At 46.4% G+C, this 26,910-nt stretch overlaps 1 protein-coding gene and 1 non-coding gene across 3 annotated transcripts in view; one reads left to right on the top strand and one right to left on the bottom strand.

The window, feature by feature from the left end:
* The first annotated feature begins 7,141 nt into the window (after positions 1-7,141).
* The window catches only part of AKAP12 (A-kinase anchoring protein 12), a 113,455-nt gene continuing 93,686 nt past the window's right edge, over positions 7,142-26,910 (top strand). The window contains exon 1 of one of the 2 annotated variants that reach the window (XM_008263684.4): positions 7,142-7,589. In XM_008263684.4, the coding sequence (XP_008261906.3) occupies positions 7,428-7,589 (162 nt within the window). In that variant the 5' untranslated portion in view covers positions 7,142-7,427. Of the gene's footprint in view, positions 7,590-17,568; positions 17,693-26,910 lie in introns of those variants that run through there. The other variant, XM_070073414.1, reaches the window with a different exon arrangement.
* On the bottom strand, positions 15,920-16,022 carry LOC127493328 (U6 spliceosomal RNA). Its single transcript, XR_007923385.2, has one exon. It is a non-coding gene; the product is annotated as a U6 spliceosomal RNA (small nuclear RNA).

Below are 26,910 nucleotides of genomic sequence, written 5' to 3'. Positions count from 1 at the left end.
GTACTCTAGCAAGGGATGTGGGCTAAGATACTGTTGGGCTAAATGCCCATTGCTATTTATAGCATATTTAGAAAAATTGTATAAGCATCTTATAAGATAAATATAACCTATAGTTACTAATAAAGGCAACCACATGGATGCAGCTCAAAATAATTATGCCGAGTAAAAAGAGGAAGAGAAGGAAACATACATGATTGTCCCTCAATATACATGGGTCCAGGGCTCTCTCAAATTTTGATACCAAAATTGCAGATGCTTATGTCCCTTGTACAGAATGCCACAATATTTGCTTATAACCATATACATCCTCCTCTATACTTAAAATCACCTCTAGGCTGCTTGTACTATTTAATACAAAGTAAACTCCAGGTAAGTAGCTGCTGTATTCTGTTATTTGGGGACTCATTAGGGGAAAAGATTTTACATATTCAGTACAGATGTAGTTTTTTTCCCAAATATTTTTGATGCATAGTTTGCTGAACCTTTGCGTGTGGACCCCACAGACACAGAATGCTGACTGTATACCTACTGATCCCATTTCTATAAAATTCTCGAAAATGCAGAGAGGCACTTGGAATGTCAGGATAGGGTCAGGAAGGGCTGGAGAAGGAATGCAGGACACATAGGGAGATTTCAAGAGTGGATAGTTATGAGATTAATTATCTCGATTGTGAAGAGCTCAAGGATACAGTATTTGTCAAAACTCATCGAATTGTAGACTTTCATGTATGCAATTCCTTTTATGTCAATTACACCTCAGTAAAGCTGTCAAAAAATATCTTAAGGGATTGTTGACAATCCTGGAATTTGTTCTGCAGTGTTGGAAATACTAGAGATTGCAATCCTTTACTGAATGTTATTTTCACCAATAAATTTTTTTTGCTTGGAAAACCACCCATAATTTTGCACTCTAAAATAATCAACATTTCAAGTTCACCCATAAAAAAGTAATTTATTTGTAATTTATTTCATAGAATCCTCAAGCACAAAATAAAATAAAATAAAAAACAACACACCCAGGCAATGACTTCATGTTTTATGCCAAAGTTTTCATTGATTTAGCAGCACACACAGCTGCAGACTCTGGAGTCTTTGTCGTGTAATCACTTATGCTCCCAATGATGTTGGAATGAGGTTGGGAAGAAGGGGAGAAAGAAACGTGTACTTAGTTCCACTACTGATTTTCTATCTCCTTTTCCGATTTATCAGTTACTCCTGCTACAGATACTGCATTTGTGGGACTGGCAGGAAGTTGTTTAAGGGGGAGAAAAAAGCAACTGTTAGAGGTGAGATCACTCCCAGGAATGCAAAACCTCCTCTGGACATCAGTTGAAATTTGCGTGGGAGATCTGCACAGAGGGATGAATAGTGACCCCCTGTCTTACACAGATTCAATAATTCTTGCTCAGGTCTTGCCTTAGGCTTTTCTTGGATTCTAAATCACATGCAGAAAGTACTAAGGTGAATATAGCAAAATTTGAGTTTAAAAACTCACAAAGGGATTCCAGCTGGTAGAGGGACACAAAATCTTTTAATTTACAATGCGTGTCTTTTTTTGAGTAAGCAGTGTTGAATTATGAAACCAAAGTTTCCAGCTTTGAAAAGTCCCAAGCATTTTGAACAAAGCATTGCAGCTATGTTAGATCAGTTCTTTGTAAATAACTGCTTCTATAAAGGCTTCCATAGTGGTTGGAAAGATATGATTAAAAAATAAATATGTATGAAAAGATAAACTCTCCTTTGTTATTATGTTCAAGTAATCTTAAATTTGAGTGCTGAGCCAATCTTAAATCTTGGTACATGAAACTGTTATTCTAATAACTAGCTGGATACTGACCTCAAATGCATACATTCCTTAGGTACAAGGATAGCACTTGCATATATATATGATGTATATCACAGCTGACCTTGAACTTCGTCTGTAAATTGGACATTTTCTGTAGTTTCCATGTACCTAGTGGATTATTAGTTACTTCTACACTGACTAAAATTATTAACCCCTCTAGTTGAAAATTCACAAATGCAAGGGAAGAGAGTAGGGGTAGAATTCTTAAATGACTAGATATAAAAAAAATTTTTTGTTGTTTACTCAAAAGGCAGAGAGAGAGACAGAGACAGGCAGAGATCTTCCATCCACTGGTTCACTTCCCAAATTCCAGCAACAGCTGGAGCCAGAGCCAGGAGCCCAGAACTCAATCTGGGTATCCCATTTGGATGGCAAAGACCCAAAACTTGAGTCTTCACCTGCAGCCTCCCAGGGTGTGCGTTAGCAGGAAGCCAGGACTTGAAAGATATGGGATGCAGTTGTACCAAGTGGCACCTTAATTGCTGGTCCAAACATCCACCCCCAGAAGACTGGATATCTTGATTGCGGCAATTGGTTCAGAAAGAAGTAGGAGTTTTATTCAGGGAAGACAAAGAAGTGATAAGAGAGGTAGTTTCAAGGTAAAGAGTTGCCAAGAGTGAGTAAGATTGCCTGAGGGCTTTGAAGCTAGCGCAGGACTCTCTGGGGTAGAATTAAGAGTGGGCTTTAGATTGTTTTAATAATTGTAATTATTATCGCTCTTTGAAAGGAAGATATTAACTCGGTTGTAAAATGTTAGACATTCGCAAATTCCTTTAATGTTGTATTTGAACATGTTTTGGTGTGTACACAAGATGCTCAACTCTGACTCCAAATTTTATTGGAAAACCTTGTGTGACCAGTCTTTCTGGAGAAGTAAGCATAAGTACAAGTTCAGCCTGTTACTGGGGCACCATTTTTTTTTTTTTTTTTTGGTGTTTGTTTTTGAGAGATTTGAACTGTTTTTATGAGAGAATTAGCAATCTCAGGGAACTGCCTTTACCACCCACTGCCCCTTGGGAGAGGCTGTGTGGGGACGTGTGCATCCTGCTGTTTGCAGGACCAAGACAGGGCTGCTGGTGAGACATCTGGTAACTGACAGACAGGACCAAGGAGTGCAAAATAGAGGCCAGCTGCCTTTGCTTTCACCAGTGACGCCAATCCCAGCAACTCTGAGGCAACTCTGAAACGGCAGAAAAAAACTTTAGTCCCCCCCCTCGCCTTTTTTTTTTTTTGAAGATTTATTTATTTATTTGAAAATCAGAGTTACACAGAGAGAGAAGAAGCAGAGAGAGAGAGAGAGAGAGAGAGAGAGGTCTTCTATCTGCTGGTTCACTCCCTAACTGACTGCAATGGCTGGAGCTGCGCCGATCCAAAGCCAGGAACCAGGAGCTTCCTCAGGGTCTCCCATGCGGGTACAGGGCCCAAGGACTTGGGCCATCTTCTACTGCTTTCCCAGGCCATAGCAGAGAGCTGGATCAGAAGTGGAGCAGCCGGGACTCGAACTGGCACCCACATGGGATGCTGGCACTGCAGGCGGTGGCTTTACCTGCTACACCACAGCGCTGGCCCCCTTAGTCACTTTATTCAGAGCCTGGAGTGAAAACACTCAATAAGTATGCGTTGAAAGAATGAATGATTGAACCGATGAGCTTTGTAATATTCTCAGATATTAAGTAGCATATCCAAAAAGTTGGGATATCTTATTGCTAGAGAAAATTAATAACACTACTACTTTTTTTTTTAAGTATTTATTTGAAAGGCAGAGTAACAGATACAAAGAGACAGAGATCTTCCATCCACTGGTTCACTCCTCAAATGGCTGCAACAGCCAAATCTAAGCCGGGCTATAGCTAGGAGATAGGAATGCCATCCTGGTCTCCCACATGGGTGGCAGGGGCCCAAGCACTTGGGCCATCTTCTGCTGCCTTCCCAAGTACATTAAGCAGGAAGCAGGATCAGAAGTGGAGTATCCAGTACTGAAACCGTGCTCTGATATGGAATGCTAGCATCACAGGCCTCAACTTAATTCACTGAGCCACAATGCCAGCCCCAACATAACCACTTTTCTTAACCAAAATAACTCCCTGGTCAGTAAGATGGAAATGATTCTTGGGTCAGTCTAGAAGCAAAATGTGGCTATACCTGTGCTTCTATGGCTCTATAAATGATCCTATTATTCAGAGTTGTCTTGGGCAGAATACAGAATACTGAAGTGTGTACATTGCTTAAAATGCATTTTTTAAAAAAGATTTATTTATTTATTTCAAAGGCAGAGTTGCAGAGGCAGAGAGAGAGAGAGAGAGAGAGAGAGAGGTCTTCCATCTGCTGACTCACTCCCCAAATGGTTGCAATGGCTGGACCTGGCTAATGCAAAGCCAGGAGCTAGGAGCTTCTTCTGGGTCTCCCACATGGGTGCAGGGGCCTAAGGACTCAGGCCATCTTTTGCTGCTTTCCCAGGTGCATTAGCAGGGAGCTGGATCAGAAGTGGAGCATCTGGGACTTGAACCAGTGCCCATATGGAATGCCAGCACTGCAGGTGGCAGCTTTACCTGCTATGCCACAGCACCGGCCCCTTAAAATACAATTTTGCTTTTTAAACATAAGATTATGGGGTAGGCATTTGGCCTATAGCTTAAGCTGCTGCTTGGGCTGTCCATAACCCATACCCTGGGTTAAATCTTGGCTCTGCTCCTAATTCCAGTTTCCTTGGGAGGCAGCAGGTGAGGGCTCAAGAACTTGAGTCCTTGCATACTCATATGAGTAGGAGCTGTGGATTGAGTTCCAGGTTTTTAGCTTCAGCTTGGCATAGTCTTAGCTGTTGTTTCTCGCTTCTTCATGAATTTGGGGAATGAACCAGTGGTTGGGAGCTCTGTCTGTATCTCAAATAAATTTAAAAATAAAATTATGTGAATTTTCATAGGGTGGAAAATAGATACCAAGCAAGCAGCTGCTGATTAAGTAGCCATGGTCAATGTCTTCCTTCAGCTTGTGCGTTGTGTAGTGTTGGGTGCAGTCTTTGACCTTGTAATCCTTGCTAGACATTTAAAGGCCAACAGATGAGAACAGCTTTTGTTAAGATTTTCCCAAGAATCGAATAAATAGAATCTCACAGAACGTGAAAATGTTGATAGTTTTTGTACTACCGATGGATACATTTTCCCAGTGTGCTGATGCTAATCACCCTCAAATGGGCTTTAAGAGCCTGTGTAGCTCTTACTGTTTTGCACGGGAGCCAAGCCCTGCTTTTCACTGACATCCCTGAGAAGAGAGAAACAGTTGGAAGTTCCTTACAGAAGGGGAGGAAGGGCTGTGCAGCGCTAACGTGTGGACTTTCTAGTCAGATGCGGGTTGGATGCCTTGCTATCCCATCTGCAGCCATGGAACCTTGAATTCCGATTTAGTTTCTCTGAGCCTGCTCCCCCAGCCATCGGTAATAGGAGAAATAGAGTATCCACACATGGGGTTATTGTAAAGATGGATTATACGGGATAAGATGCAAAGTGATTTGAATAATACCTGGTTCAGTATAAGAACTCTAATGACTCCCAGTGGAAAGTTAAAAAAAGAGTAGAAATTCAAATAAAATTCCGAAAAATAAGCATTTTCCAAATGTAGTGTTTATCTTTTTCATGCCCATTTATTTATTTTTGTTTACTTGAAAAGCTGAGCAACAGAGATCTCTCATTTTCTGGTTCGCTCCCCAGATATCAGCAACAGCCTGAGTGTGACTGGGCCCAAGTCAGGAGCCTGGAACTCAACCGGATCTCCCCAGTTAGTAGGTGGCCAGGGACCCGACTACTTGAGCCATCATTTGCTGACTTCCAGGGTCTGCTGAGGAGCTGCGACTCCGACTGGCAGGCTGATACCTGCTGTGCCACCATCCTCTGCTCCAGTGTACTGTCTCTCAGGGCATAAATTCCAGGAAAAAATGATGACCTTTGAATAAAAACTGAACAAATTCAGAAAACAAATTCTATACTGGAAAAACCAAGCCTATAGTTCCCAAGGTGCCATTGCACTACATGGGATAAATTATATGCAAAATATCCTACAGCTGACCACGGCTTATACCAACTCTGTGCTCAATTGTACAAAAGCTGGACATAGGAGAGTTACCTGGTGTCTAAGGCCTGTATTTCACACGTTTCTTTATTTTTTTATTTGCATTTTTGTATTTTATTATTTTAAAAAAGGATTTATTTTGATTTGAAAGCAGAATTAATAGAGAGAGAGGGAGAGACACATAGAGATCTTCTATCAGCTGGTTCACTCCCCAGATGACCACAACAACAGGGGCTGGGCCAGGCCGAAGCCAGGAGGCAGGAGCTTCTTCCGGGTCTCCCACGTGGGTGCGGGGGCCCAAGTACCTGGGCCGTCTTCCACCGCCTTCTCAGGCACATTAGCAGGGAGCTGGAGTGGAAATGGAGCAGCTGGGACCTGAACTGAGGCCCACAAGGGTTGCTGGCTCCCCAGGCTGTGGCATAACCCATTAGGCTACAACGCCTGGCCCAGTTTGTTAATTTTTAACGGGGATTTCAACTACTTGTGAAAACTGAGGCACTTAGTGGCCAGTTACGGCTGGGAGAATTTTGGTCTCGCTGCCCCATCAACTTAGTGCTTCCGGCCAACCAATCCAGCTAAAATTTAAATTGAGTCTCAATTAAACCGACTGCCTGCTATGTAGGTATAACGGGAACGAAGGGGTACAATGCAAGCCATTGGGGTTGATATAATTCCAAGTCCTGACCTTCTGAGGAACACAGAAGGCAAACCATCACATCCAGGCCCTCCTGTTGGAGCGCGCACGCGAGAAGAGGCCTGGAGCGGTGACCTCCGGCCTCGGGCCCTCAAGGACAGGTGCGGTTGCAGAGCCGCCTCCTTGCCCCGCGTTCCCCTGCGGAAGGCATGGGCTGGCACCACCGGCTCCGAAGGTGCGAGCGCAAGGGGGACCCCAGGCAGCACCTCCCAGGTCGGGGCCCGACGGCCTTAACCTCCCTGTTCCCCGCTCCGGCCACGTGAGCCGCCCTAATATGGTCACACTCGCGAGGCGCCGGGGCATGCGGGGCGGAGGCGGGAGCCCTTGTTCAAACGCAGGCCGAGGAAACCGATCGGGGTGTGGGCTCGCTCCCGCTTCGGGGGAGCCATCGTCCAGCGCAGCCCCGCTGACCCCTGCGCCCCCCGGCGCGTGCTTTGCTTCTGCCGGGCCTCGCTGGCCCCGGGTAGGCGCGGGAGACGCCCCGGGGGCGGGCCGCGCGGCTCCCCGGCCCCGGCTGGCGTCTGGCCCGCCTCTGGTCCTCGATGCTACTGCAAGGCGTGTCCGGGGCCGTGCTCATGTGATGGAGCGAGGGAGAAACCGGGCGGGGGAGGAGGCTCAGAGGTGGCTTTTTTTTTTTTTTTCTTTTAAGGAGTTTGCCGCGAGCGCGTCTCCTGCATTCGCAGTCTGGGCGCGTCCGCAGGAGCACGGCGGAGGGAAGGCGCTCCCGGGACCTCGCGAGCGCACCGCTCCGCGCTCCGGCTGCAGCCCCGCGACCTGCGGAAGGCGTAACCCTGCGGCAGGGCGCGGGAGAACCACCGAGGAGCCATGGGCGCCGGGAGCTCCACCGAGCAGCGTAGCCCGGAGCCGCCGCAGGCTGGGGACGCCACGCCGGCGGAGCCCGAGGCCAGCCGCGGCAGCCCCTCCGCTGAGGCGGCGCCCAGCACTGCCGGGGATCCCGCCATCACTGCTGCAGACCCCGCCAGCAAGGTACCGGCGGCGCGCTGGGCCACCTGCCTGGGGGAGGCGGGAGCGGGGTGGGGGGCTGGGAGAGAAGGGGTGAGGTGTCGGAATCCCGCCAGCGAGAACTTCCCAGCCCGTCCGACCCCTCTGCGAACTCGGGAGTGAGAATTCAGGGTCTTTTGCCCCGGGGCGGGGCCGGCACCGCAGCGAGCGCGCGGCGTGGGGCTTGCATCTTTGTCGCGGGTCTCTCCGGGGAGGCGACTGCGCCATCCGCAGTAATAAAATCTGCCTCCTGCTACTGCTGCTCCTGAACCTCTCTCTCTCGCTCCCCCTTCGCTCTCTAGTGGGGCGTGGGGCATCTGCGGGGGATGGATCCCCCCAGTCGAGCGTCTGCAGCCTCCCCCTCCCTCTCCGGGCCCGGGGTCCCAAGATGCAGGACCCAGGTGCTGGGGGCTGGCGGAGCTACCGGGCACTGCCCGTGGCACCAGCTGCGCCCGGAGGGTGCGGTTTGGTACCCAGTCCTCTGCGGCAGGGGCTGGAGCAGACACTGTCTCCTGGTGCTGCGCGCCCGGGGTGCAGCTCGCTGGGAGCCAGGGCAAAGACCTGGGCGGACGCTGCGTCTCCAAGACGAATGACAGGTTTCGCAAACAAGCCGGCGTCCTGCCCTGGCTTTCGCTCGCTTCGTGGCCTGTGCACTCCGCGGGATAAACAGATACCGAAGGAGTAGTTAGAAGTTCTCCCAGGATGTGGTCAGGCGCGAGCGAGCAAGCGTTCCCCGCGCACAAACTGCTGGAAATGTTGCGTTTCGCGGTCTTTGGGCTCCGTTCTTACTCTCCCACTACCTTCGGGGCTGTGGCTTGTTGGGATCCGTGGATTTCAGATCCATTATCCAACCTGTGTGTGCATCAGCGAGCCACACCCAGCGCACTCTGTGACATCCTTACAGGCAGACGTGGGTCACCCTACTTAAAACACGAATGCGTGGAACGGGGGGGGGGCAGCGAGTAAAGCAGAACCTTTGAGACATCTTAGAGGTGTAGATGTGTAGTTGCGGGGGAGGGGATTGAAATCTAGGTAAAATTGAAAACTGCAATCTAGGTAGAGCTGTGACCTCAGTGCCTTGAGCTGTTAGCAGTCCTGGTCTAGTTGGGGCAAACAGACTGTTCTGAATAGTAGTTTTCCTTCCAGTCTTAACTCACAGCTACTTGTGAAATTCGTGGTCTCTAGGCAACCAGAAGTGCTGTGCCTCCGCTATCTAGATTTTCTAAGCCAGCCTCAGGAATACGCGGTCCTTTGAGGTCCAAGTCACATTTACTCACTGATGCCAGCAACTATCAAAATGGCTCTACGGCCAGTGTTTACAGTCTGGTGCTGACAGTGGTTTTATGGTATAATTATTAAAAAAACTGGCAGTCGTGGGCCATTCTCCCCGCCACACTTTTATATTCCTTCAGGTGTTAACTGTGGGCCCTGAAATATGTGGGATTTATTCCCTTCCCAAGAGACTTGAATTTCTTGAAGATATTCCTCCCATTGTCTTCTTTTTCCCTCTTCCATAACTGTATCCTTCCCTTTTCTAGCCACCACCATCTTGAAGCAGCCAACCAACCTCCTGTAAGAAAAAAAAAATTACTTAAATGACATCCAGCATATCATTGAACTTGTTGGCGTGCTGCCCAGTTATCAATTTGGAGACAAATCAATACACTTACATGCATCTTTGATTCCAATATGTAGCTTTTCATTTCCACTGGCAGGATTTATTGCTCAGGTATTGAAGACCTAAGTCTTTTCAAAAGGACGTCTGAGTTGAGAGTGACTCAGCACCCATCACTCTGCCCTGGTTGGCTGCATTTCTGACTCCAAGTACGCGCAGCGGGCACTCTGGGCTCCCACAGCTCCATGGACTCTTCCTCCTAGCCGCTCCCACATTGATGGCCTTCGGGGCTTGCCAAGTGTTGTCCTGATTGTTCTGAGTGCTGCACAAAGGCAGGGAGTGTGCTGACCATGGGCATGCTGCCCAGCACACAGTGGGCACTCCATAAATACCAAGGTGGGGCAGGTGCTGTGGCATAGTAGGCTAAGCTTCTGCCTGGGGCGCTGCATCCCATGTAGGCATCTGTCCTGCCTGCTCCTCTTCCAATCTGACTCCCCGCGGATGGCCTGGGAAAGCACTGGAAGATGGCCCAAGTGCTTGGGCTTCTGCACCCACGTGGGAGACCAGGAAGAAGCTCCTGGGCGGATTGGCACAGCTCTGGCAGCCATTTGGGGAGTGAACCAGTAGATGGAAGACCTTTCTCTCTGTTTCTCCCTCTCTCTGTCTGTAACTCTGCCCCTCAAATAAATAAATAAAATATTTAAAAAAATACTTAAGGGAAGAAGGAAGGGATGTTGGTGGCTCCCTGGTTTTGATTAGAGATTATCACATTGGGGAATACAATGGCCAATCCACATTTTCTGTTTAACCTTTGACCCTCTCAATATGATCAGTCTCATGTATCAGATAGTCACTGTCTGTTTGGCTATTAATAGATCAAGATAGATCAAGTGAGCAATTTGGCAAGAAACAGTCAGATTTTGGTTTCTTTTTTTCTAGAAAGAGTGCTTGTTAACATTGCAATTTCAAATTGACTTTAATCTTAAATAGACAAATACATTAAACGGCTCAGATAAGACTGCTACGTGATTGTGATTCTTTAGCTATCTTTAACTTTCTTGAGATCTGTGGACATTTGGGGAGATTGAGGCTAAGACATCATTTTCACCTTTTTGGATAGAATGGTTGGCGTTACATAGAGGTTGTTAGCACATTTTAAAAAAATTTCCTATCTGATGCTATTTAGCAGTGCATTTTGCTTTCTTTTTTTTTTTTTCTGCTAATTTTATTCATTAAGTTTCCATAGCTCAAAAGACATCAGACTAGTTGAATTCTCAGACCTAGCAGATCAAATGGAGAGTTAAACTTTTGATGACTCCTGTATTAATCAAAACTTACTCAACCTTTAGATGCAGGAGAAAGAAGTCTTGGTTTTATCTATGGTGCATGTAAATTGAACCGGAGGAATCAGTAATATTTGTAGTATTCATATGTAAATTCTGGGAGGAAATGGCTTGATCAGCTGCTGGTCGGGTTCGATTGACCTTGAGACCTGGCCAGGGTTTTTTTAGCCACTGCAAGGGTCAGGGAGATTAGGTGACCCAACCACAGGTGGTGAGCAAAGCCTCCCATTTTCTCTCAATTGTCTGTTTTTAAAAATTTGTCTTGGAAAGAGTGTTTTCATTCAGGTGGCTCCACAGGGTGGGATGGTTGATGACAAAATGACTTGCGAATCTTGACTTCACACGCCCTGATTCAGCCTGGCTGTATTTCCTGCTTCGGTATAGTGACTTCAGAGCTGGAGATGGAACAGGGTGTGGCCAGTGTCGCAGGCAGGCAGGGAGGTGAGGACTCTTGTCAGCCCTGCAGCCTTGGTTCCATTTCTTTACAGGATCCACGATTCTGCAAAGCGCAGAGATGAACTCAAACAGAAGAATCCAGTGTCTGGTCCGTAGATTTAAGGATGTGTTTGATTGTGTGTCAAAACTGTTAAGGTGCCAGCTGCTTTCATAATCCCTCCCCCAGCCTAACACAGGGTGCTTCCTCTCCTTATAGTTTTACACTAAAAGGGCCATAATTTAAGGTGATTAGGGGAGAATTGGATGTTTGCTTAAAGAGTGATGTTTTTGTTTGTGTGATTACCTGTATTGCTATGGATTTTTCCCAGCTAAGAAGTACTGCTTTCCGATTAGAAAAAATACCAGAAATTGGAGGTGTGGTTGTGATGATGGTCACATCACATTGTTAAAAGACAAAATTACAGTGCCGGCCTTGTGGCGCAGTGGGTTAAAGCCCCGGCCTGCATGCCATTGGGCTCCTGTTTGAGTCCTGGCTGCTCCACTTCCTATCCAGCTCTCTACTGTGGCCTGAGAAATCAATAGAAGATGGTCCAAGTCCTTGGGCCCCTGTACCCACCGGCATGGGAGACCTGGAAGAAGCTCCTGACCCCTGACTTCAGATCAGCTCAGCTCTGGCCGTTGCAGTCATTTGGGCATTGAACCAGTGGATGGAAGACCTCTTTCTCTGGCTCTACCTCACTCTGTAACTTATTCAAATAAATAAAATAAGTATATATATTTTTAAAAGGGTACTGTCTATTATGTTGTCCTCATCAGCTGTAACTCGTACTCTGAGGTTAGACAACACTAGGGGAGAAGAATGAAGCTAAGTGGTGTTCATTCCTGGCCACTGCGGGTGCTGTAGTTGTTGGTGAGGTGAGAAACTGGTTTATGGTACTCAGCATTCTGCAAAAAAATATAGTTAGTCCCTTTATCTCTTGGAAAAAAAAAAAAACCTAAATATCCTTGAACCTAATGCCTAGTTCCCTTATAACCTAACAAAAATTATAATTTAAAATAAGCTTAACTTTAATAAAGAGATATCGTAGAAAATATCTAAAAAGCTGGAGGAAAGTTAGAAGTCCCATGCAAATGTGTATACTGGTTGTCAATACATTCTTGAAGAATCTATATTTACAATAATTTGACTTGTCTGTTTAGATCTTGGGCCATGTTCCTGGAATAGAACCCATTATACAATGTAAGTAAGATTTTGAACATATAAATATACTTTTGTTTCTCATGCAATAGGATAGCTAATGGAAGAATGTGGGTAAAATACTAATAATTTGTAGTAAATTTCTTTTCTTTTCTTTTTTTTTTTTTTTGACAGGCAGAGTGCACAGTGAGAGAGAGAGAGACAGGGAGAAAGGTCTTCCTTTTGCCTTTGGTTCACCCTCCAATGGCCGCCACAGCTGGCGCGCTGCGGCTGGCGCAACGCACTGATCCGATGCCAGGAGCCAGGTGCTTCTCCTGGTCTCCCATGGGGTGCAGGGCCCAAGCAGTTGGGCCATCCTCCACTGCACTCCTGGGTCACAGCAGAGAGCTGGCCTGGAAGAGGGGCAACCGGGACAGAATCTGGCTCCCCGACCGGGACTAGAACCCGGTATGCCAGCGCCGCAAGGTGGAGGATTAGCGTATTGAGCCGCGGCGCCGGCCCTGTAGTAAATTTCAATTATACATACTTTCATATTTCTCATCACAAATAGTGTTTTTTTTATTTGCAGCTGACTACATCTGATATTAATCTTGAATCACAAGGGCTTTATCATATAAAAGCATTTGTTTACTCTTATTAAAATGATTCCTATTTACAGTCATATAACAGGATTTTTTTTGATATTTTAAGAAATGTTAATGATTGAGAGTATAAATAAATATGTAAGTAGAATCAGTGGTGGAAGTTCCTACTCCATTTAGGTTGATGATAGTGTGAAACTAGTGTCGAAGATTCCTTGAGTATTTCAGAAACTTTATGAAACATGAAAGAAGATAACATGATGGGGCCAGCATAGTGGCAGTGGCCATTCAAGCCCTGGCTGTTGCACTTCTCTTCCAGCTCCCTGCTAATGCACCTGGGAAAGCAATGGAAGATGGTCCAAGTACTTGGGCCCCTGTCACCCATGTGGGAGACCTGGATAGATGGGGTTCCAGGCTCCTGGCTTTAGCTTGCCCCAGCCCTGGCTGTCTGTTGCATCCATTTGGGGAGTGAACCAATTGGTGGAAGATCTCTCTCTCCCCATTTTCTCTCCTCTCTCCTGTAACTCTGCCTTTCAAATAAATAAATAAGTCTTTAAGAGAAAAAGACAACAATAGCACCATCTTTTCTTTTTAACAAATAAGATCATAACTTTTAGATCTGTAGCTTTAAGTTTTGGATAGTCTAAGCCAGTCCTTAAAGGGACAAATATCATATGTTCTCCCTGATCTGTGACAACCAACTGAGCACCTAAAAGCAAACCTGTAGAAGTGAAACTGACACTATGAGGAGCAATGACTTGATCAGCCCTTGTCCTGACTGTCGAGGAATGGCTTACTATTTTATTCTTTTTTAGTATTTTCTTTTTCTACTTAGTACCGTTGGTTGAACTCTTTACTTAACACAGAATTATTCTTAGGTGTTTAAATCCAATTGAAAGTTGATCCCTGTTAAAAATAAGAGTGGGAATAAGAGAGGGAGGAGATGGACAGTTCGGCACATGTTCCCTTGGACTTACTCCTAAGGGCAAAGCTAAAAACTTGCCATGGGACACCAAATCCCATTAAGTTGGCAGGTACCAATGCCATCTTACTAGTTAAAGTGATCAGCCTAAGTTCATAACTGATCATAAAGATAGGATTGTCAAAGGGATCACATAAGTAAGACCAAGTGTCTGATAATAATAATTGATAGCATTAAAAAGGAGAGAACAATCCCACATGGGAAAAAGGCCACACAGCAGACTCATAGAATGACAAACGGTCTAAACAGCACTCTGGCCTTAGAATCAGCCCTTAAGGCATTTGGATCTGGCTAAATAGCCCATGAGAGCATTTCAGGCATGGAAAGCCAAGACACTGTGGCAAAAAATGACCTACATGAAAGATCTCTGTGAGTGAGATCCCAGTGGAAAGAAGGGGCCATCAAAGGAGGTACCTTTCTCTAAAGGGAGGAGAGAACCTTCACTTTGATTATGGCCTTGTCTAAATAATGTTGGACTTTGTGGACTCAAGAGGCTTCCATAGCTTTGGCAGCTCATGACAAGAGCCTCGGGTGATTACTAATGTCATAAATAAAGAGTGTCAATTGTTAAATCAACAACGGGAGTCACTGTGCACTTGCTCCCCATGTAGGACCTCTGTCCTTAATGTGTTGTACTATGAAAATTAATGGTGGCTGGCACCGTGGCTCAATAGGCTAACCCTCCACCTAGCAGCGCCGGCACACCGGGTTCTAGTCCCAGTCGGGGCGCCGGATTCTTTCCCGGTTGCCCCTCTTCCAGGCCAGCTCTCTGCTGTAGCCCAGAAAGGCAATGGAGGATGGCCCAAGTACTTGGGCCTTGCACCCCATGGGAGACCAGGAGAAGCACCTGGCTCCTGGCTTCCGATCAGTGCGGTGCGCTGGCTGCAGCGCGCCAGCTGTGGCAGCCATTGGAGGGTGAACCAAAGGCAAAAGGAAGACCTTTCTCTCTGTCTCTCTCTCTCTCACTACCCACTCTGCCTGTCAAAAAAAAAAAAAAAAAAAAAAAAAAAAAGAAAGAAAGAAAGAAAGAAAGAAAATTAATGGTAAAACTAGTCTTCAAATAGTACTTTATACTTTGTGTGTCTGTGTGGGTGCAAACTGTTGAAATCTTTACTTAGTATAGAGTTGATCTTCTGTATAAAGATAATTAAAAATGAGGCCGGCGCCGCGGCTCAATAGGCTAATCCTCCACCTAGCGGCGCCGGCACACCGGGTTCTAGTCCCAGTCGGGGCGCCGGATTCTTTCCCGGTTGCCCCTCTTCCAGGCCAGCTCTCTGCTGTGGCCAGGGAAGGCAGTGGAGGATGGCCCAAGTGCTTGGGCCCTGTACCCCATGGGAGACTAGGAGAAGCACCTGGCTCTTGCCTTCGGATCAGCGCAGTGCGCAGGCCGCAGCGCGCCAGCTGTGGCGACCACTGGAGGGTGAACCAACGGCAAAAGGAAGACCTTTCTCTCTGTCTCTCTCTCTTACTATCCACTCTGCCTGTCAAAAAAAAAGATAATTAAAAATGAATCTTAATGTAATCAAAAATGAATCTTGATGTGAATGGAAGGGGAGAGGGAGTGGGAAAGGGGAGGGTTGTGGGTGGGAGGGACGGTATGGGGGGGAAGCCATTGTAACCCATGAGTCGTACTTTGGAAATTTATATTCATTAAATAAAAGATTAAAAAAAATAAAAAAAATGAATCTTAATGAAGAATGGAATGGGAGAGGGAATAGGAGGTCGGATGGTTTGGGGGTGGGAGGGTGGGTATGGGGGGAAACAACCTCTATAATCCAAATGTACTTATGAAATTTATATTTATTAAATAAAAGCTTTCTATTAAGAAAGTTTTGGGTGTCTTATCATAAAGTTCTACTGCCATTCTTATTCATAGCTACATACATTTCTCTTTAGTAAATATTTACTTATTTGTTTATTTGAAAGGCAGAGAGAGAGAGAAAGATAGACTGATTTTCCGTCTGCTGGTTCACTCCCCAACTGGCCGCAGCAGCCAAGGCTGAACCAGGCAGGAGCCAGGAACTCCATCCTGGTGTCCCACATGGATGGCAGGGGCTCAAGGATTTGGACCGTTGTCCGCTGCCTTCCCAGGCGCATTAGCAGACAGCTAGACTGGAAGTGGAGTGGCTGGGACTTGAACTGACCTGCCAGTGTGGGATGTGGGTGTCTAAAAGGGGCAAAACTTGTTGCACATTCCTGAAAAAATACGGAATGCTTTACAAATTGTGTATCATCCTTGTGTGGGGGCCATGCTAATCTCTGTATCCTTCCAACTTTTATATATGTGCTGCCGAAGTGAGTGCTGTCGCTGTCTCTCTTGTGGATTAAATAGCGCTGTAATAATTTAGCCAGTCCCACGTGTTTAAATGTTCCCAGTGTTTTGTTGTAATAACGATGCAAGGAACATGCTACTTTCAGATAACTGTTTGTGTGTTAATGGGCCCCGGAGTATCTCTAGGTTAGGTTTTTGGAAGTGGAATTGTTGAATTAAAGTGATGTGGCTAGGCAGGGAGTCAGTGACAGACAAGGAGCTGAGGACTGCCAACACCCAAGCCACGTGCACCGCCCGAATCCCGTCACTGTCCACGCTGAATCAGCAGGGCTGAACGCTCAGCACACCCACTCCTCATCGTGCAGCGCAGCTCGGCTTCCATCAGGCAGCAGACACCACGAAGCTTAGATCACCACGTGTGCGGCCGTCTCCTCCCAAACCCTGCCTCCTTTGGCTCGTCAATCAGGCCCCGCCCCTCATCCTATAAAAAAAACGATGACCCCAGCCTGGGTGGGGTGATTCTTCCTTACATCTGAGTGTACACTGGCCATTTGCCTTTCAATAAAACCTGCTTTTCTCTTTTCTGCTCACCTCTTAAGCACCTGTAGTAAGTCTTGTGGGGTGGGTGGGTGGGGTTCTCTCCCAGCCCGGCCAGGACTCTCTATCCCTACAATATAATTTGAGTGTCCCACTCCCCACAACAGAAGGATATCAATGCATTATATTTTTGTTTATTTATATGAAAGTCAGAATTACAGAGAGGCAGAGACAGAGAGAGAGATAGATATTTTCCATATGCTGGTTTACTCCCCAGATGGTCTCAATGGCCAGGGCTGAGCCAGGCCAAAGCCAGAAGCCATGAGCTTCATCCAGGACTCTCACATGGGTGCAGGGGCCTAAGGACTTTGGCCATCTTCCACTGCTTTCTCAGGCAGGGAGCTGGATTAGAAGTAGAGCAGCTGGGACACAACCCAGTGTCCATATCCCATGCCAGTCCTGCAGATGGTGGCTTTGCCACAGCGCTGGCCCCTGCATCTTATATTTTGATAGCCTTTGCTAAACTGACTTTCCAGAGAGGTTCTCTGGCTCTGTGGAGGACAGCACCTGCTTTCCCCTGCCTTCACGCTGGTCTGTCTGCCTCTGGTTCCATCGTGCAGTCCAGCGGATCACATATGTGTCTTCTGTGTGCTGCTCGAGTGTGGCCTGAGCTGGCTTTCGGAGGACTGAAGGCCTTGGCTTGTTTTACTATTAATTTGTAGAGACTTTTCCTTTCAAAGGGTAAGCTGGGGGAAAGACCTGTGTAAGAGCGAAGATGTGGCTGGGGCCGAGCAGTCTTGCTCTTACTGCCTCCTCTTCCTTTTGAAATTAGTAAACAGCTTCTAACTTCATTTGCTCAGACAATGACCTACTTCTTTAGCTGTCCATGTTAAAGTTTCTCCCCTGAGAATAATCTAGAATCGTGCAGTTGCCAGAAATTTCTTCATATTTCTGATCCGTGAAATGTTGGGATCAGGCAGTGGGGACAGCAGAAGTCAGCCCCTGGGGAAGCAGTCGGCTGCAGGCCCTCCCCCAACTCGCTCTGCGTTCTTATACGCAGCAGCCTGGCTCAGTTAAGTGGAGTAACTGTTTTCCCAGGAAGACGTAGGTGTTCAAAGCATGGAAACCGGAATCTTTCCCAGACACCAGTAGGCTTCTCTCAATGTAAGTATTCATTCAAGTTCAAAGGTTTTTGTCTTCCTCGTGGTTTCTCCATGATATTTTTAAAAAGAGGGGAAACCCAGTAGTTTCATTCTGCCTACCTTTAATCCTGGTTTCAGTAAAGTGTCAGTTCTCTGTTTAATCTGTAAATAAGATAAGCCAAAATTTAAGAAGGGGAGGTTACTACGAGTCGCTGGTTGGTCTTTAGTGTGTTCCATGCAGACATTGCAAGCTGCTGGGTAGCCAGAGAGAGGACACTTCCTGGTTCCTTAGCCTGGTTGTGCAGTGTAGTCACATGGGGAGGTTTTGATGATTTTTTTTTTTTTTTTTTTTTTAGTATTTATACTTACTTGAGAGGCAGTGAGTGAGGGAGAGAGAGGAAAGAGAGATTCCATCAGCTGATTTACTCCTCAAATGCTTGCAATGGCCAGGACTAGGCCAGGATGAGAGACAGAAGCCAGGGACTCAAACCAGGTCTCTTACATGGGTTACAGGAATCTAATTATTTGAACCATCATGACTGCCTTCCAAGGTCTACAGGACCTGGAAGCAGGAGTCGGGAACCAGGTCTTGAACCCAGCTACTCCAGTGTGGCATGGGGCATTGTAACTGGTGTGTTGGCCACCCTCCTAGATTTACCAGATCAGAATCCCAGGCAGGCAATGTCAGAGTCTTTCTGTAGTCTTGAAATGGTCATCAGAGGTTAGGGGTTCAAGCTGACAGGGTGGGGGTGGGGAGAGGTGTCACTGGCCTAGGTGACAGCGTGCACAGATTCACTGAGGTTGGAGCTGGGGTGGCTAACAGGGAGGGATTCAGATCGGTAATTTCTCCACACATCTGCAGGAGTATAAAGGAAAACAGTTCCCCTCCATCATTCCATCCTTGGTGCTACTGTATTGCACGCAAGTGTGCTGCCAGTCCAGGCTTGTCCAAACAGACTGTGCTGTTCAGGGCAAAGAGGTGCTGAACTGAGTGCTGTTAGCCTTACCGGGAAGAAGGAGCTTTTCTCAGTGTTCACGTACTCAGTTCTCAACGCAAAACTCCCTGTGCTGTGCTGGGTGAGCACAGGTAGCCAAGGGCTTAGTTTACTGCATTTAGCCAGTGCAAAATCTCTAAAGAATTCTTCAAACCAAGTTGCTGAAGATCAGGATAGGGTTATGGCTCTCTTGGCCATTTGCTTACGATTCACTCTTCCATGAATACTTCTCTACTGGTGCCTGTAGTCCAAGATCTATACTGGGAGTAGGGTAAGCAGGGAAACTCCGTCCTGGCCTTGGTGTTGTGGTGCAGCAGGGTAAGCCGCCACGTGGAATACCAGCGTCCCATATCAGAGTGCTGATTTTTTTTTTTTTTAAGATTTATTTATTTATTTGAAAGGCAGAGTTACAGAGAGGCAGAGAGAGAGAGAGAGAGAGAGAGAGAGAGAGAGAGAAAGAGGTCTTCCATCCTCTGGTTTACTCCCCAAATGGCTGCAATGGCCGCAGCTGGGCCGATCTGAAGCCAGAACCCAGGAGCTTCTTCTGGGTCTCTCACGTGGGTGCAGGCCTAAGCACTTGGGCCACCTTATGTCGCTTTCCCAGACCATTAGCAGGGAGCTGGATCAGAAGTTGAGCAGCCAGGACATGGACCGGCACCCATGTGAGATGCTGGCACTGCAGGCTGAGGCTTAGCCTACTATGCCACAGCGCCGGCCCCTAAAGTAGTTTTATATTCTGTATTTCCAGTATTACCCTGATCTCTCTCGTGGTCATGATGAAATCATACATACCTAAATATAAAGAAGTGGGAAACAGGTGTGATCTTCTAAACTTAATTTGTTTTCTTGGTATGTAGTAATTTTATGCATTAAAAGTGGTCAACTCAGAATTTCCCAGCCACCTACCATATGGAAAGCAGCAGTCCTGATGCTTTGGAAAATAAGAAAATAAAAGCAAAATCGCATAAACCTTAAGCACTCCTAATCTGGGGAGGTTGGCGAGGCTTCTCTGCATGAAATGCTCACTAACAAAGCTTCAGATAAGTCTGGCAGATAATAGGAGAATCACTGTGAGGTGCTATGGGTACATTCAGCGAGTTGTCCAGATAACTGCTGTAAAAAGAAGAGAACATTTTGGGGGAAGTACCAAGCAGACAAAAGGCTGTTGGGCAGGAGGACAGCAAGTCCTGGGCGTGTTTCGGAGATTAAATGAAGTTGCAGCTGATCAGGTTAAGGGCAGCACAGTGAGCAGATAGCTGCTGAAGCATTTTGAGCAAAGCACAGCCGCCCAGATGCCACCAAGTGCATAGTGAGCTTCTAGGAGGCAGCGCAGGGCAGTGAGCTGGAAGGGGTGCGTGGGGGGACTGTGTGCAAGCAATTTCATATGGTGAGGTGCTAGGGATTTGCAGGTGCAGTGGGATTTGGTGCAGGGTTTAGATTTGACGTGGGGTTTCAGTTTCCTGTTGGCGTATAACCAACCGTGCCAGACAACAACTGTTTGCAGTCAAGGTGTTTTCAGGAGGAGACGGTAACTTGATAGTAAGAACTTGGGACTCACAGAGAAGAGGTTTGCAGCAGTCTTTCTTTAAAAAAATTTTTTTTTAATTTGACAGGTAGTTATAGACAGTGAGAGAGAGAGATAGAGAGAAAGGTCTTCCTTCCGTTGGTTCACCCCACAAATGGCCGCTACAGCTGGCACTGCACCGGTCTGAAGCCAGGAGCCAGGTGCTTCCTCCTGGTCTCCCATGTGGGTGCAGGGCCCAAGAACTTGGGCCATCCTCCACTGCCTTCCTGGGCCACAGCAGAGAGCTGGACTGGAAGAAAGCAACTGGGACTAGAACCCAGTGCCCAAATGGGATGCCGGTGCCACAGGCAGAGGATTAACCAACTGAGCCATGGCTATTTATTTTAAAGGAATTACAGAAAGAGAGAAGGAGTGAGGAGAGAGATCCTCCATCTGCTGGTTCACTCCCCAGATGACTGCAGTGACTGGGGCTGGGCCAGGCCAAAGCCAGGAGGAACCCAGAAGTCCATCCAGGTCTCCCACATTGTGGGCAGGGGCCTAGGTATCCTCCGCTGCTTTCCTGGGTGCATTAGCAAGGAGCTGGATCAGAAGCAGAGGAGCCGGGACTTGAACTGTTGCCCACATGGGATGCTGGCGTTGTAGGCAGCAGCTCTACCCACTGCACCACAGCGCCAGCCCCTCGCCCTACACTCTCTACTCTAGGTCATGACTGAGGGGGTTCTTGAGCTCTGTAGCTCTTTGATGGTGGCCTGTGTCAGGGCAGAGCCCCTCGGCATGGGGACAGTCCGGGCTTGTGGAGTGGTGGGCAGGTGAGCACAATGGGAGGCCAAGCGTCCTGGGCCAAGAGATGGTGACGTGGAAGGACCCATGGGTGGTGGTCGTGGGGGCGGTCAGGTGGAAGAGTAGGTGAGTATCAGTGGAACGGAAGAGCAGATAGGACGGACGCCTCTGGATGGAGCAGCTGGCCCAGCAGGGCTCTGTCCTGCAGCGGTGACTTCTACCCAGCGCATCTGGGTCCTGGGAAAAGGAAAGAGCCTGCTGGTGGCCTCCTTCCTTCCATTTTAGGCAGAGAACTCAGGTTGCTTGGGGGATGCTTATCTTTACTTCCAAGGAAGGCATTTCTTCTTTGAAATGTTTCCCATCTCCAGGGTCTGTCTGCTCGTTGGTTTGTCATGCAGACGGCGATTTATGGTTTGCTGTTTCGCTTTGTGCCTGAGCCTATGACTTCTTAGGCTTGGAGACTCTGGGCTTTGCTGGCCACAGTGCTCATTTGCTATTGTGATTCCCTGGTAACGGCCACCCTTGTTTAAGGCCTGCTTCATTGCCTCCTGGGTAGTTTGCGGTCCTCTACAAAGTATAATTTGTTGTGATACATAAAACAAGATTATTGATGTCTTTGGTGGTTCTTTACCTGTTAACATTTTCAGTTCATGGGGATAATTTTTTCTTGAGTTATGACAAGCTTCTTGAAGACTGCCTCCTTGGAAACTTTTGTTTGAAATTATCCTTCACTTGGGGCTATATGTAAAACAGTTTTCACAACACCAGTCACAGTGAATGCTGTGGAAAATTCAACATTGCATGTGGTCAGTCTTTTCCAAAAAGATTTATTTATTTATGTATTTATTATTTTATGTATTTATTATTATTATTTATTTATTTGAAAGGCAGAAAGAGAGAGGAGGAGAGAGAGAAAGAGAGAGAGAGATAAGAGAGATTTTCTGTCTACTCATTCACTACTCAAATGGCCCCAACAGCCACGGCTGGGCCAGGCCGAAGCCAGGAGCCGGGTTCTCCATCCGGGTCTCCCATACAGCTGGCAGGGGCTAAGCACTCCAGCCATTTCCCACAACCTTCCCAGGTGCATTAGCAGGGAGCTGGCTCTGATCTGAGCAGCTGGGCCTTGAATTTGCACTCAGTGTAGGACGCTGGTTTAACCCGCTGCACCATGAGGCCAGTCCCTGGTCTACTTTTTTCAATACCATCAGATTATGGTCTTTCAATAGAGAAGCAGTGCAAGACAGCTTGGGTTGGGGGTGGGGTGTCACACAAGAAAGGCAAGGCTGGGATTCTGATTAGCAGGACATTGCGAACATGTAGCCAGTCTTTCTGTAATGAACTTTTCTTAATTACTTCAGAAATAACATGTTTAATCCTTATTTAGGCACGAGTTCCTGACTTCTATACCATTAATCTAAATATTTAAATGGAAATTTTTGTTCTGGTTCTGCTTTGTTTAATATGGAATAAGTTATTGAAAAGCAGTGGAAAATGTCACCACTAATGTTTACTAAATAAATCCAGATTATTACAGTATCTTTTTCAGCCCTAGCCAGAGCTGGTATGTATATATAGCTTAAACAAAAAATGCTTGATTGTAATGAGTAAAAACTCAGTTGATTGATTTTATAGCTGATTTTTTTTTTATTCTAAACCCTCACAGTAAAAGTGTGCTTTGAACTTAGCTTGATGGCCCTTGTATACCAGTCTTTGTTTTGTTTGTAATATAGAAAATTTTGCTTTGGTTGAAATTAAGATTGGTTATTCTTTTGATAGTAATTAAAGATATGCTGAAGTCTTTTGAAAGCAGGAAAGTTTTTTCGTCCTGTATGGAGACTTTGTGCTGACAGAAAAGGCCCTGCTGTTTTATCTAGGGTTGCGACAGTACGAATTTCAAGTAAACCATCCCTCCATGACACAGAGGAATGCGGAGAATGCTCAAGTATCCAGGGAACTAGGTCATGGTTGAAAGATTGCACTGGGCAGAGAAAGTCTCAGCCAGTGCTTGTGGCCCTTGCAACTCAGCTTGTGCCTTACCCAGAGTGCCACCAGAGTGGTGGCAGAATTAACTCTTTACCCTCAAGAGGGGCTGGACCAAAAGTCACAGATTTGCCCTGTGCAGTTGTACTCTCAACCCCCAAAATAAAGCGTTAGGGCTATCAGCTAATGCCTAGAGAAAAATGGATGTCATGGGTGAAATACTTTTTCTTTTTTAAAGATTTATTTATTTATTTATTTGAAATGTGGAGTTACTGAGGCAGAGAGAAAGACAGGGAGAGAGAGAGGTCCTCCATCCACTGGTTCACTCCCCAGATGGCCACAATGACTAGAGCTGGGCTGATCTGAAGCCAGGAGTCTAGAGCTTCTTCCAGGTCTCCCATGTAGGTTCAGAGGCCCAAGGACTTGGAGGAGCATTTTCTGCTGCTTTCCCAGGTGCGTTAGCCCTGCTCCCTAGCTGGATCAGAAGCAGAGCAGCTGGGACTCGAACCAGCGCTCATATGGAAAGCCTGGTTTGCAGGCGGCAGCTTAACCCGCTATGCACAATGCCGCCCCTGCTTCTTCACTGAGTGATTTTGGAATAAGAGGGTATGGCATTGATTGGTGTAATGATTCAGATGCTTCTTGGGTCAGTGGCATTCCACATCAGAGTGCCCGGTTCTAGTCCCGACTGCTGTCAAATCCAGCTCCCTGCTAATGTGCACCCTGGCAGGCAACCAATGATGGCCCAAGTGGCTGGGTCATGTGAGACCTGGATTGAGTTTCTGGTTCTTGGCCAAGGCCTGGCCTAACTCTGGTTGCTACAAGCATTTGAAGAGTGAACCAGCAGTTGGAAGATCTCTCTGTATGTCTCTCCCTCCTGTCTCTGTCTTTCAAATAAAATATAAAAACTAAATAAAATTTTTAAAAAGTATTTAGAGAGTGATGGCAAGTGGTAATAGGCAGATGGTGTTTAAATCCATATCGGAAGAAGAGGAAGACCTACGGGTCCTTTGAAAGGACTTGGGGTCTTTGCTACCAATATTAAGTATTGCTGGGGACCCATCTGAGTCCCTGTGTAGTCAGGGGTGGCTGTAGCACCCACAGTCTCTACTTGATACTGCCCAAGAGGCACAGGCGTCAGAGGGGTCAAAGGCAGGGAGAGAACTGATGGGGGGCAAGGAGGCATGGAGGAAACAGAATTTAGGGTGAACCTTTGAAGAATGGAGTTGCTTGAGAAAAGGAGGCACTCAGGAGTGAGGCGGGAACGGCCCTCAGGGTGTGGGTTCACCTTCAGGAGGTTTGTTTCTCAATTGCTTAGCATGTTAATATTAATTATCCATCTTCAATAGGGGAATTAGAATATGCGTCTTTACCTAAATACAGTGAAAAACCGGGTTTGGAGAAAAGAGTGCAATTAGAGTAGTAATTGAGAAGCCTGAGAGGTCTTTTGTGGCTTTGCTGTGTGGAATTTTGAATACCAGAGTGCGACCTCTGAATTTATTACCGGCAGCAATGTGAAGCCAGTAATTAACCTTCAGGACGCACGTGGGAACTCCAAGCCTGGCTTTATAGTTCTGAGCCGGGGCTGCGAGGGTAATTCTAGGATATTTAGGCATTTTCTCTCTCTTTTTCTGGAGGAGAAAGAGTGGATTTTTATTTCCTTTAATTTTTAAATTAACCAAACATAAATTCTTACCCTCTAGGAAAAATGTGTGATATGTCTGTCACACCTTTTAAATGTATATTAATTGGGAAGTATCTCTGGTTATCCTGAAATGAAAATATAAATATATATATTTAAATTATTTCTTTATGTATTTATTTGAGGAACAGAGACAAAGAGAGAAGGAGGGAGAGAGAACCATGTGTGCCTGCCTACCTCACAGTGAGCTAGCTTCCAACCACTGCAACCTTTGGTTCACTCCTCAACTGCCCACCAGAGCCAGAGCTGGCCATGCTGAGCCTGGAGCTGGAACTCAGGCTGGCCAAGCAGCATCTTACCCACCAGGCAAGCACCCACCCTGAATTTTTTTACCTTCTTATTAGACTTGCTGGTATTAGGGACAAGGAGACGGATGACAGGAGAAAATGAAGTTGAAAATCGATGCCACAATAGGACAATTCCGAATTTTTTGGATTGAGTACCCTTTGGGTTAATTTTGTTGTTAGCATCATCTGGATAATTGTATCAGATTCAGTGTTTTGTTTTCAGTCTGCAGTAATAACTGTTTACAGACTCAATTTCTATGGCACTTCATGGTGCATAGTGCAAAGCATGCTGGTGCAAACCGCATTATGCCCCAGAGTTTCCCTTAGCTGTCTTTTCTGGGGCCAGAGACGGTTGTACAACTGTGGGGTTAAAAGCAGTGAAGGATTGGGTTCCTCAGACTCTCTGCAGCTCCTGCAGTGAATACTGGAGGTATTGTAACTGTATGTGAACTTGAACGAAGATCCGGGGAAGGTCAAACAACGCCTTCTTGAATGGAGTTGCGAATTCTTCCTCTGGCAAATAGGAGTAGAGGGAAATGTCACTCATTTTTTGCTTTTTATGGTCATGAAGAAGGAAAAATCCCCAGAGCTCGTGATTCCTTTGCTGTGAGCTGCCCAGCTGGTTTATTTCAGCCTCAGATAAGAACTTGAGAAAGACCCTGATTTATTTTTTCCTTGAGTCTGATCACTGTAAGTCTCATAGTTTGATGACTAAAAAAGCAAATAACTATAATCTGGGATAATAACCCCAAATTCTGGGATAATAACCTCACTTTTAAGAAAGTTGTGAAACCTAAAATGCATCGAGGGTTATTCTTTGTAAGATGACTTTGTAAATGGCATCAACAATCTACTGATTCCTGCTTCCTAATAAATAACTACTAAATTTTATTTAAAAAAGATTAGCACATTTGTGTTTGCACATATATTTAACATACCCACTTATGGGCCCTTCTCTCAGTGTAACTTTATGTGTTGATTCTTGCACAAAACTTTAACTTGGTGTTGAGTAAAAGAGATGGGATTGGATGAACAAGTTTAGGGCATTTCACTCCTGTCTGGAGTGTATTTTTGTGTTGAAATGTTAAGGGTCAGGTGCATGCAGAAATACTGGGGCCAACATTGTGGTGCAGCGTTGCTGGCATCTCACACTGGAGCACTGGTTCAAGTCCTAGCTGCTGACTTCTGATCCGGCTTCCTGCTAATGTGCTTGAGAAGGCAACACAAGATGGTCTGAGTACTTGGGCCCCTGCACCCATGGGAGATCCTGTCTGAATGATCCTGAATGGAGATCCTGTCTCCTGGATTCCTAGCTTCAGTCTGGCCCAACTCTGGCTGTTGGGGCCATGTGGGGAATGAACCAGTAGATGGAAAATTAATCAATCTCTCTCTCTGTCTTTCTCTCTGTTTTTTTTTTTTTTTCTTTCTTTTTTTTTGACAGTCAGAGTGGACAGTGAGAGAGAGAGAGAGAGAGAGACAGAGAGAAAGATCTTCCTTTGCTGTTGGTTCACCCTCCAATGGCTGCCACGGCCCGCGCGCTACGGCTGGCGCACCGCGCTGATCCGAGCCAGGAGCCAGGTGCTTCTCCTGGTCTCCCATGCAGGTGCAGGGCCCAAGCACTTGAGCCATCCTCCACTGCACTCCCGGGCCACAGCAGAGAGCTGGCCTGGAAGAGGGGCAGCCAGGACAGAATCTGGCGCCCCGACCGGGACTAGAACCCGGTGTGCCGGCGCCACTAGGTGGAGGATTAGCCTATTGCGCCGGCCCTTTCTCTCTTTCTGTAACTCTGCCTTTCAAATAAATGAATTCATCTTAAATATATAGTTGCTTCCCTCCATGCCTGTCAATTGGTCTATGTTTGTTGGGTTTGAGTATCTTGTAGGTGGTTTTTCTGGGCACCTATGCTTGTTTTTTCTCTATTGTACCAATAGTTTATAACTTCTGTAAAGTGCTTAGATCACTTTCATTTTT

The sequence above is a fragment of the Oryctolagus cuniculus genome, chromosome 5 (assembly GCF_964237555.1).
Source record: "Oryctolagus cuniculus chromosome 5, mOryCun1.1, whole genome shotgun sequence".
In the NCBI taxonomy this organism is placed as follows: domain Eukaryota; kingdom Metazoa; phylum Chordata; class Mammalia; order Lagomorpha; family Leporidae; genus Oryctolagus; species Oryctolagus cuniculus.
This window is presented reverse-complemented; position numbering and strand designations above follow the sequence as displayed.